The following is a 12,282-nucleotide window of genomic DNA, read 5'->3' as shown; positions in this document are numbered from 1 at the left end:
CCTGACCCGGAATCAGACCTGTCGGCTTTAGAATGGAGGTTTATCCGAGAGTGTCATCGTGCGTCTCCACTGCCGTCGTTATCCGCAGCGTCAACGAAGGTCGAGACGACCGCATAAATCTCCCCGTCTCTCACCGAACTCCATGCATCGTTGCTGGAAGGAATGAACTGCCTTGGACAGTGTTGCGTAGAAATGTTTCCAATTTGCTGAAATCGATGGCTCATATGGCCAGCCTGCTGGCGGTAAAGGTAAGCACTCACGTTATCTGCATCATGGCCAATCGCGACGGCCCATTCGTTGAGTACGGCAGAGGTGTAAGGGTGAGCGAATATTCCAAATTTGCAAACAATGAAATCAATTATAAAATGAAAGCATTTCTCGCCTTATGTATAGCCTGTACAGAACCTGTCGGCAGAGTCTGTGATTATCGTATGTCTGCATCATCTGCCTATCGTTAATAAATAAAAAAAGCGGATTTATGGACAAAAGCAGATGATTCAAGTCCCAAAATATAGTGAACGGTTTGAGTTCCAGTAAAAGTGCTGAGTTCGAATCCCAGAAAAAGTCGTGCAATTCTTGCAATTGATAGATGTGCCAGCGGACAGCACTTCATCTGCTGTAAGCAGAACTGTTTTGTGAAGACACGAAATTGTGAAACTTTGCTCTCTGTTGACGTGGTGCATGGAGGAAGGAAAAACTATAGGAGGGATCGTGACGTCATGCGGCCAACCTTCTCAAGCCAAGCGCCGAGGAAGCCGCTCCCTCTCCCGTTTTTTCGCTCTCCCAGTCTGTCCCTATGTTTTGATGTCGGTGTGCTTTATGCGCGCGTCTGCCTTGGCGCGGGCGCGCGGCTGTCTGCTGTGGCAAACATAGGTTATCGCGCCGATTCCCCGCTGCTGCGCACGCGGCAAACCCCGCGCGACGCCGATTTACGCATGCGCGATAAGCAGCGGTAGTAGATATCACCGCACGCTGTCACGTGGTCTAATCAAGTGGAGGCTGACTCGCTCCCTTCTATTTTTTATGAATAGGGCTTCAAGAGTATCGCCGCGCGCTCCCTCCTAGTTTTTCATTCCTCCATGACGTATGCCAAGCTGGTTTCTTCATTCCTAATTGGGACCGCTAGTTGGTTTCGTGACTCCCAATTGGGCGTCCCAATTGGGACACCTAATTGAAACCAATTGGGCTTCCCACTGGCTCTAATGGTCCTAAGGAAATATTCCCAATTGGGAAAGTCAAGTGAGTGATATCCTTGACTGAGATGTGCACATTTATACACACCTCTATACAGAGACAACAGTGAACAATTTTAATTCTTATGAAGAGCATATGCCGCTTAATCTTATTAAAGGATTTTATCATGCCCACTTAAGTGCAGGCATAATTAAAAAGGTAATTCTGAATAACAAAAATGTGTCACTGATCCCAGCAGCCCTGTTCAACGAATGGAGTATATAAGTCTGCAAAGTATCCTGCGGATATATCAATTGAATCTGTGTTAGTTGTTCCATGTGTGTGATGCATGCTTGTATCATGACTTCTGTAAAAACTTGTAATTTCATTCCATTTGTATAAAAGTTGGCTCCCCTGTAAATTCTTGACAGAAAACATTGAAATTACATCTCTATTCTTTTTCTTTCAGCTATGTGAATTCAACCATTTGGGCTCAATGGGTATGCCATTTCAGTTCAATTGGTGAACCATTTGGTCTTCATGGGTGGCCCATTATTTCCAATCGGAAGCACCAATTCATATCAAATGGTCAGGCCCAATGGGTGGCGAAAACACAATTGGTTTTTGACCAATTCGTTTCAATTGGGAGATTCCCAATTGGACCCATTGCATTTTTTTTGACTGGCTAGCCCTCCATGGGCTGTCCATTGCTCTGTAAGGGCGGCCCTAAGGGCTGCCTAGTGCCATTAAAGGAAGCGGGGCAAACCCCCCTCTATATTTTTCGCCAGTAAAAAAATTTTCACCACCACTACCTGGCTCACTCGCCCGGCAAAGAACCTGGCTCACTCGCAAACCTGGGGTGCTCTGTGACGTGCGTAGCAATTACGCGGTGCGCCTATGCAGGCAACCATGGCGCGCATCAAGTCGCCAGTCGCATTGCCTCGGGTACCTCGGGGCAGAGTCACTGTCGCTACCGCGACATTTTTGCAGTTTTTACTGTTTACTTATTTGTTTTTATTTTCCTTTAGTTTTTAGTTTATTCTTTTATCTCACTTATTATCACAGATTAGTATTTGTTATTATATACCATCATAAATATTTATCATTCTTACATACCCTACTAATTCTTTCATTAGTAAATGGCTAATTACATTAAAGGCACAGTATCTTTCATGCACATATTTTGAAGGCCTGGCTAAACATTATGAAACAGTGCATTTACACTAAAAATTAGGGGGACACAAGCTCCACTGTTAAAGGTACGGCGCAATAGCGACAGCATTTCAAACACACAGACAAATTTTTAACTTTTTATTTGCTATCATTTTTCGGTCTTTTCTAATTTTTAAAATTTTTGTTTACATCAATACCTAGCATATGGGTAAACAATGGGTTGACATTCTGAGCAGTTTGACACATTGGAATGCATTTTTCACTTTTTTCGATTAATTGATCAATGCACTCTAAATTTCTCAATTACCATCATCAAGCATTGGCTTTTCATTCTGAGCATTTTAACATTTTTGACCCCCCCTTTTTTCAATTATTTCAGTTTATTACAATTATGCACTCTAAATTTTCTTCATAAGCATCATCAAGCATTGGCTTTTCATTAAGGATTTTGGCACATTTTAAATTTCTTTTCTAATTTTTTTCGTTTCATCAGTTCATCAGTTAATTATGATTTCATTCACTCGTCATTGCCTATCACACACCAATAAATTATCAAGCACTAGAACTACATATTACCAGAATACGAATTTTTTTATGCAGCCACCAGTTATTTCCGACACTCACCAACTACTACTACTACGCTGCTAGCTTTTCGACCGAACAAGCTGTCTAAGCTATCACTTCGCTATGTTGGAGGGCAATGGAATAATTTCGGCACCTTGGGGACCAATAACAATCATGTCTCTATTTTGCCTCCCTCGAAGCATTGCCGCTGAGTTTGAGTTTTAATGAAGACGGAATGCAATAGTGTAATCGCCATGGTCTACTTGTAGCATCAATGCTCAGCATCCTGGCCTTGATTCAAATCGTTAAAGCACTTACAACCTGCTAAACCATGTAAAGCCTGCTTAAAGAAGCTTTCACTCGTATAAGGTTCAAGCCATTCTTAAACCAACATCTTTTTTATTTCTGTTCTCTCTGCTCAAGGCACATGTCCATTGAAATGACTGTGCCTCCCTTCTGCAAAATTCAGTAGAGGGTTCAAGGCAACACTAAGGAAATAAACTGTCTGCTTTCTGCAACGAGGTGCCATGCGCCTGCTGGAATCATTTTAATTTTGTCTGTTTTTCTGCCGTTAGATGATTCCAGCAAGTTGTTACTAACTAGCCCAACTTGTTTAGCATATGAGCCCTTCAGGTTTGCCTTTATTTGCGCAGGCAGCAGAAATTCCTGAAATGCTTCCTTCATATCAACAAGACTGGTGCACGTGCTGTACAAATGGAGTCTTATATGACACATGTATAGCTATATAGTTGGATACAACTTGAGAAAATAGTGGCAGATGCCGCTCAAAGGAAGCCCAGCTAACGGCGTTGACGGATGTCCCAGGATGTCCCAGACAATTAAGCTAGCGATTTGTGGCAAATTAAAAGGGTGCATAGGTTAATCGGAATACTACCAAAGACCCCTCCAAGGGGCATCTGCCACTTTTTTCTTTACTTGTGTCCAACTAAACCAATCTATGCTGTGTGGCCCACGTATGCAACACTTGCAGTTGCTAGAGTGCCAGTGGACAGCACTGTGGTATCTGCTGTAAGCAAAAATATGTTGTAAGGACACTTAACTGTACAACATGGCTCTTTTTTGATGTGGTTGCTGTGAAGTAGAGGGTGAAAGGAGGAATAAATTTCCAGCCAAGGGTGTAGAGAGGGGGAAAGGAAATGTGCTGTAATACAAAGTCCATATTCCAATTAGTTTGTGTCGTTTGTATGCTAGTGTGTTTTTGATTCGGAAGTTGAATCAAAAGAGTGAGATCCAGTTCTGGTATTTACACCAATCAGGTGACTAGCGGTCAGGAAAAAAATGACACTTCTGAGAACAACACTAATCATAATACGGACCCTGTTCAAAACTTGGCTAGTTGGTTAGGTAGTTCTCATATGGTGGAAATTGGTGTGGTGTGCTTGTGATATGAATTTATTGGTAGCATTGTGTTTTTGCGCATGCACTACAAGTTGCAAGAAACATCCAGTACCTTTTCACATCTTTTTTATTATGCAAAGTTTAGACTTTGGACTGGATGTTTGTTACTGTGCTCTCAAGTACCATGCGATTGCAGGCATGAATCTTGGAGTTGAGCAGTTTCTTCATATGCCTGCATGGTCTTTTCTCTATTCAATTAAATCTGACTTTTTGTCTCTTGATCTCCGAGCTCAAATTTGACAGCAGATTGCGAGGCACTGCATCCTACAATCCACCGTGTATGCCTTGCCCCACACTGAACTAGGTCTCATTTTTTATTGTTTAGCACACAGCTGTTTCACTGACGTGCATCTCACACCTTCAAAAAAGGAATCTCTTCAGAGAATGGCAGCAGTGAGAATGTGGGAAGTTGTGTTTATAAACACTGTCATATTATCATCACCTGCAGTGTCTTCAAGCTTGAAACTATAACCCTTTTATAAGCTCACCAAGCCTCCTAGTCACAAACCTACTCACTTCTAGCTCCTGATGAGTCCAGCAGTTGTGTTTTGTGGCATCCTGTGTGTAGTGTGCAGTGAGTAGGATTTGTCTAAAAATATTTTTGTTCAGTTGGCAAATAACAGTATGAATACTACAGGACCATTTTAGCTCACAAAAGTAAATGTCTGCTGGGGTGTTAAAATGAAAGTGAATGCACCTTGCTAACATTCGATGTGGTCTTTCACTGGACAGTATATACGCTATCCATGACGCATGAAATCCACCCACGTCATAATAGCAACAGTGGGCCACCCTTCTGCTTGTGCTTCTTCAAAGCACAAGCAGACAGTAGCACAGAGCTTAGTTGTAAACTTTTTTGAAGGCTCTTTGAAACTTGCCACATAACCACATGATTTTTTATCATGAGACAGTACTCTAGCCACAGTTTGTATATGGGGTATTATCTGCAGACTAGCCACAGTGCAAAGGATGACTGCACACATTTAGCCAATGCTTTTGAATGAACAGGGAAGTTACTTGAGCCTAGGACAGTATTTACATGAATTTAGCATCTTGTAGTAAATCAAAATGCAGTTTACACTCATCATAATGAATCCAGACAAAACAGACAATGGACAGATTCTGCTTGGTCCCTGCAAACTTAAACTAGTTTCAGTTTGTATGGACCTAGTCACAGGTGACCATCACTTACAGCACTCAGTTTGTGGTAAAATTTGTTCCAGAACATCTTTTAGAAAAGACCTTTGTGACTAATTTCATTCTAACTTATCACGACGCAGTACTTTTCAATGGTGACCCCTAATTGTCATGGCATGGGGCCCCAATAGTCAGCAACACCAATGTTGCCAACAAAATGAGTAAGTTTTTGTTCAAGATGTCATGCAAGAACACATTCATGGCATTGAGACAAGGGATTCTAGAGCAGCAAGACTATATTTTGTTCCAGGTTGTCTCTTTCAACTAAATAAAGTTTCTTGAAATTTAATTGAAAAAGGGTTTTTGTACTTGTGCACCCAGCCTCGTTTGCGCAAGACATACTTCTTTTTCTAGCTTACATGAGTTTGTTAGAAGAAGTTTAAACTATAGGTATTAATTCTGCTCAAATTGTGCGACATAGCACATGAACGGCAAATACCAGTACGTGTGCTTGCATGAAAACTACTTGTTTTATTTCTTGGACATCTTTCTAGCTTTGTTAGCAAATGGCACGAAGACTGTACAACAATAAAAGCAGGGGATATAAACAAACCTAGAATGTTTTATTTTTGACTTCACACATGGCTATAATTCATAAGGCACAACATTCTTTCCAGGCATTCGGGCAAAAACCGCACAGCAGTCGTAGCCTTTTTTTTAAGAAATGGCAAATAATGCCTACCCTTGCACACCTCTAAAATATAACAAACATCACTCACACAACAAGCAGGCACACAAACAAACTGTGAAGGTACATGGAACTGAACTCAGAGCGAGAGGACAAGTACTGCTCAAATGCACCTCAAGTAAATGTAAACTGCACAAACAACTCGTACCATGAGAATGAGGTGTCATATTTTTAACTTCCGCAAGAAAGAAGCAGTTTTCAGCGGCAGAAAGAGCCATATGCACTGTGTAAGTGCACTCTCCAGTTAGCCTAGTAGTTAATTTTAATGAATCAATGTAGATTAAGGATGCACAGCAACAGAGGCAAAACGACCTTTGTTATGATGTTCATTCACAATATGAAATATCAATGGCACTGTTTTGATGTCCTTGGCCCACACTTGTAAATATAGAAAAGTTTAAAAGTAGCCTTTAGATCACCTATTGTGCATCATCACAATGCATATCATTAAAAGAGCAACTAGCTCGGAAAAATAGGAAAACATCCACGTCAAAAATAATCACAATGGTAATTAGTACTGTTGTTTGTCGCACATGAACAGTAGAGACCAGCGTAAAACCTAATCCAAAATGTATAAAATCTTCATTGCAAGGCACATTGGCACACGTTCGCACTTGTAGGAAAGCCTCTTGTATAAAAAGAGCTGGCACATTGAGCAAGTAATGTTGAGCAATTGGGCTTTGACTGCAGTTCTTTCAAAAACATTTCTTTATCGATGCAGGCACCTTGTCACCTTCACTGATGCGACAGCCAGCTCTGTGTATTTAGAAATGGGGCACAAAAGTGCACTGCTACACTAAAGCTAAAAACAGAAAAAAGTCCAACAGCAAAGGAATAAATCAAATGAGCCAAGTGCCACGACAAAATGAAGCAACAAATGTGAACCCAGATTGCTGTAAACAGTACACGCAGAATACACAATAAAAATGAGAACGGCTATTAAGAGCTTTTAAAAATGGTGAAAATGTCACTTGACAGACTGCACAGTGGGAAACTAAAATAGAAACACCACGAACACAAGCATGTTTGGGCATAGCTAAAGTTCCTATCATATGATTCCTAAAGGAGCATACAGAGGAATTCTAAGCTCAGGTATGGAGAGATGAAGAGTTTCATTAATCAATCAATGAGCAAATCAATTAACATTTGTTTGTAACATGATTTGAAAACTAACAACAATCTGAATTTCTGACAAAATAAAGCAGGCTGGCAGTTCTATAACAAATGAGAGAAAACAAAACCGAAGTGGAAGGCTTCATCGCTGTGCTCATAGGCACAGCCATACCAGAGGCACCATACTTCAATCTAGTAATAGCACCGTGAATGCATACTGGGTGGGTAGATTCTCATTGTCAGCAATCACCTTGTTGCTGAATTCCATTCCAAATTAATTTCTATGACCTTGAAGTGTACACCAATTAAATGTACCTAAAATCACGCCCTCAGACACAAAAAGTCTGAAACTTCCGCACCTCGCATTTAATGGGAGGGTTAAAGAACTTCTGTATCTTAAAAGCTTTCACTGCAGGGGTGGGCGAACTGTGGCCTCTCGTGGGCCCAAGTTCAGCACTTCGTCTTCTTGCACTGCACCATATTTCTTAAACTTCCTTTCAGTTCTAGACAAGAAAGAGCACACAGGCAATCATTAGGTCCATTCAATTCAGCTACACTCATTGCATCGGTTCCGTAAAGTTCTGCGGCAGTACCACAAGCGTGCAGCACCCATTCCGGCAGTTAAAGTGCACCAGTGGAACTAGCTCTTTCCCAAACGAATTGTAGAGTGCAAGGCCTGACCGTCCGCTAGCCTTGGCGCAGCTAACAGGCTGCGGTTGGCTGCGCTGCTCACATCAACTGGTGCCAACATCCCGAATAGCATGACAAATCTTCGAATAGCACATCTAAATGAAGTGTTGCCGTGAACCAGCCTCAATGCATGCACCTTGCGGCAGCTGTCCCGAAACGACCATATCTTTTACTGATCTTGACTGAAGCCAGCATGCATACCCAACTGCAAGCAATTGTTAATGCGTAAGCATTGTATGGCTATGTAGGCAGGCTTCGCATGGTGGTGACCTTGTTGGAATTGTAAAAGAGGAACATCGGAAAAAGAATGGTACCGTCGGATACAGCGCAAAGGAAAGGTGTGCAAGCGACAAAGTGGTTGATGATGGGCTAGTTATGTCATTAATTAAAGCCAATTAAGCATGTAATTAGGAGCCAAGATGGCCACCAGCCAACCTCCGGTTTTGGTTCTCAGCTTCTGGTCATATGTCTCAGTGCAGAAATGCGAAAGCCTGAGCGTTCCTACTGTGCACGGTACATCGCGCACCCCTTGTCGAACACAACCAGCATTCCGTTAAAAGCATTGATGTTCACCTGTGTTCTATAATTTGTTTATGGGAAAGGAAAGGAGCAGTGTCTGTCCCTCGTGGAATTCCGCTGACACATCTCGTTGACAACACAGCAACTCAGGCTTTTCTACAGTGCAGGTTCTGCAGTGATCTCAGAAAAGTTCTTACTTTTTAGACGAAGTGCGAAGTATGCATCGTCGTTTCCTTGGAGAGCTCGCTGACGAGTCTGTTCAATCATTTCACAACAGACAAGCCATTACTGTGCATACCGTCTTCTGCTTCCATGCAGCAGCGGCAGCTGCATCTTTTGGCACCTACCGCTGAGGAGGTGTACAGTTTCCTGGACATTTCGGGAACTAGCCCTGGATGAAATCTGCACTTTTTGAAATTAAAGACAACATGCACAGGGTGCCATGTTGTACCGCTGAAATGAATGGCAAAGTGCAGTACCATGAGAACCAGTTCACGTAGTGCAGGTAAACTGAGCACACCTATTGCGAGTTTAAATCGAACATAAAGCCAACAATCCAATGGCTGCTGCGAGGTGGAAAAAAGTGACCCCGGCCTTGAGGTCACAACAAAATTCTGATAAAGTGTTAAAGGGACATTGAGGCAAATATCTGTATCGAGACGGTATCGCATTCTGACTTCAAAGGCCACTTTTCCCAAAAAATCTTTTTTAAGCGAAAGGAAGGCGCAGTAATATCTGTTTCGCTTCTTAGTTTTCACATACACTTAAAATATGAAATGAGGTACATATGTCGTCGGTTAGAATCCCTGTCGCAATCTAGCCTCCAACTTGGCTAGCAGATGGATGCTAAATGGGAATCAAAATGGTACGGCACCACTCTAAATGCTGCACAAAGAAAGATTGCGGCACAGTTTAAATACGGATGAACATGCACATTTTTTTTGACACATTTTTCTAATTTTGGGTTAAGGCAATAGTGACGCCGTTTCGAGCAAAATAGAATGCTTCCCATATTACAAGAGGCACACCAAAGCAGTCAGCAATAAATAATATTAATGATTGTCCTGTGTCTTCCTCACGTGTGCGTGTCTTTCTGTGCGCTTTTAACTTTTGTCAAGTTAAGAACAAAAAGGTGGAGGAATTCTTGGACTTCCAGAAGACACCAAAGCCACACAACGAGGAAAAGAATGATGGCAAGGATGAAGGTGTAAGTGACTGGAGGCAGATCAAGGAGAAGAGGTAGGCACTGCAGTGCAGGACCACAAATTGGTTTCAACCAGCTGGGGTTCATACTATGCACTGATGTCACCCAACACACAGGTGTATCCTTTACGTTTCACCCCCATAAGGCAATTGCGGTAGGGACTTAAACACCACAGGATTAATTATGTCGGTAAGGGCCTGATAAGCTGACAGCTGCAAAGAAGGAATACAAGTGGGAAAGGAAGCTCTGTCCAAGGCTGCCCACCACAGTTTGAGAAGAAAGCAGGGACTCAAATTCTCTTTCTGAATATAAAGGACCAGCTTCTGTAGTAGCGGACAACTCAAGATGAAATACTTGGCATGCTTTTCGACAGCAAACATATTCGGAGACAATAGAGGCTTTTAGTTTACTGCGGCCGTCTACTGGTAGCGCACACCGCCAGCATAGCACACACTGATTGGTCTTTGCTTGCCAAATCTGCCGGCATTTGACTGGAAGGTGGCACATCATCCTCAAGGTAATCTGAACATGAGTACTGACACTCATGCAATAGCAGTACGTAGTAGCGATAAACGGGAGCACTGAATTAAATGTCTCTAGTAATTTCCGTCTTCGGTGCAACCTGAAAGGCCTTTTACCAGAAGTGCTACACAAGGAGGCAGTGGTGAAGTCAACAATATATACAGAGAATAATCTTGACTCAATCTCGCTATCACTGGCCTCAGGCACAAGGACCAAATGCACTGGCATTACAGTGAAGGCAGTGGCTAGAATGCAATACATCGACGTACAAATGCCTACAAACCAAGATTGCACACGAGCAGCCCCAGAAGTTTTTCAATGATAAAAAATTGATATGAAAATGATAAAATTGGCATAGGTTCTCAATGCGAACAACTCGTAGATAAGGCAGCAACTTTCAAAAAGAAACAATGAAGTTTTAAGGCACCTCATTCTACCAAGCACTGCCTTTTACGCCAAAACAAAGGTATGGTGTCTGTAGTGGAGCTACGGCAGCATGCAGCAGGAAAAGACTGCAGCATTTATAGAATTTATCTTGGCGGCACATAAATGTGACACTGCCACAGCGAAATGCACTTAGTGCATGCTGCAACCAGCAGCCAGCAATTAAAGCAGAGAAAGGTCTGTTCATTTCCAGTCCTTTGCTTTGGCAACAAAGTGCACCGCCACCGCAGTCATAGGCACAACTTAACTGCTCTGAAGCACGATGGCATGACAAATACTACAATGACTGAATTTCTGAGGCATGATTAAAGCAATTTTGCTTGTCAAAGCAATGTGCTGTAGCTCTTTTCAAATAAAGGGGCCATGAAAACCTATTTAGCAGAAACTTGAAAATGGGCATGAACAACCAATAGAACAAACAATGTTCTATTTGTCTCCGTAATGCAAAAATCCTTTAAGTTAGCTTCAGCTTTCATGAGGTTCCTCTTGAGGTCCAGATGGCATCCCACTGCATCCCGTCTTGCCCGAATTGCTTGGGCATGCCCAATGAGAAGCCGAATTCAGAAAGCTCACTTGGCGTTGACAGGTAGGGGCGGCCAAAAATGCACGGTGAGATGTTGCCCGTTAGGTTTCAAGCAGCCACCAGATGCACCCTTTTAAAAATTTTTGTAAATTATAGGGTCCACACAGAGCTTTTGAATTTCACTCTAGTGCTCGTGAAGACCACCTCTACAGACATGTCACATTAGAAGAGAAGTATAAATAAATTTTCAGGGCCCCTTCGACCTGTCCCAACCGCTATTCCAGTATTTACATAACAAACTCTAGTTCATCACTTAAAATGTCATGTCGCTCCAGTATCCTGCTTTTGGTAGTCATGCAGTTCATCAATGAATCAGGCCCTTATGCAATAGCACAGGGTGATGGACTTATATAAGTACAGCAAGACCGATACGGCACTTGAGAAAGCGCTAAGACTGCCATATTGCACTGGTGCTTGTGAGACCAAAATGAGCAACCGTGAAGCATTCACTTCAAAGCTTGTGTCACAAAAGCACCGAGGGTCAGCTATTGAGCAATGGCTTCTTCAGGCCTACGCTCCACAAAAAGTCCCGGGTTGAAGTAAAGCTTCTTCCTCCAACCTTGCAATTCCATGCTTGGTGTCTGCCTGTCGCCATCATGGGACGAACGGTTAAGCACAATGTCCTGGACACGGTGCATCAGCTTTTCGAGATGCATGGTGCAAGCATTCTGGCTGAAGACAGTGTAGACGGCCGACAAAAACCACGAGCCGATCACTTTGTTCTTGAGCGCCTTGTAGCCTGGGATGGTGGCGTACGCGATGTACATGTCCGACCAAGTGGCCATGCGTTCGTGACTAGATGACGATTTAGGCACATCTGCAGGCATTGGTCCTGCATCTGGGGTGTCGTATACAATGGCCTTGGTTCCACTGTCATCCTTTCCTGCACAAACGAAAAAGAGAAGCAATGTGGCTGTAAATGCATGCAGTGTTCAAGGTGATGAGGAAACTCTTTCGGTGACAGCAGGAGCTACGTGGCCACATTGTTGCACT

At 42.7% G+C, this 12,282-nt stretch overlaps 1 protein-coding gene across 2 annotated transcripts in view; it reads right to left on the bottom strand.

The window, feature by feature from the left end:
• Positions 1–6,045: 6,045 nt before the first annotated feature.
• LOC146195365 (caspase-2-like) overlaps positions 6,046–12,282 on the bottom strand; it is a 42,042-nt gene continuing 35,805 nt past the window's right edge. For both annotated transcript variants that reach the window (XM_084597796.1, XM_084597797.1), the window contains exon 6: positions 6,046–12,172. In XM_084597796.1, coding sequence (XP_084453922.1) covers positions 11,775–12,172 — 398 coding nt within the window. In that variant the 3' untranslated portion in view covers positions 6,046–11,774. The remainder of the gene's footprint in view (positions 12,173–12,282) is intronic.

Source organism: Amblyomma maculatum, chromosome 3 (assembly GCF_055883805.1).
Source record: "Amblyomma maculatum isolate TAMU_Amacu chromosome 3, ASM5588380v1, whole genome shotgun sequence".
Lineage (NCBI taxonomy): Eukaryota > Metazoa > Arthropoda > Arachnida > Ixodida > Ixodidae > Amblyomma > Amblyomma maculatum.
Note: the sequence above shows the minus strand (reverse complement) of the source record. Positions and strands in the feature narration are given on the sequence as shown.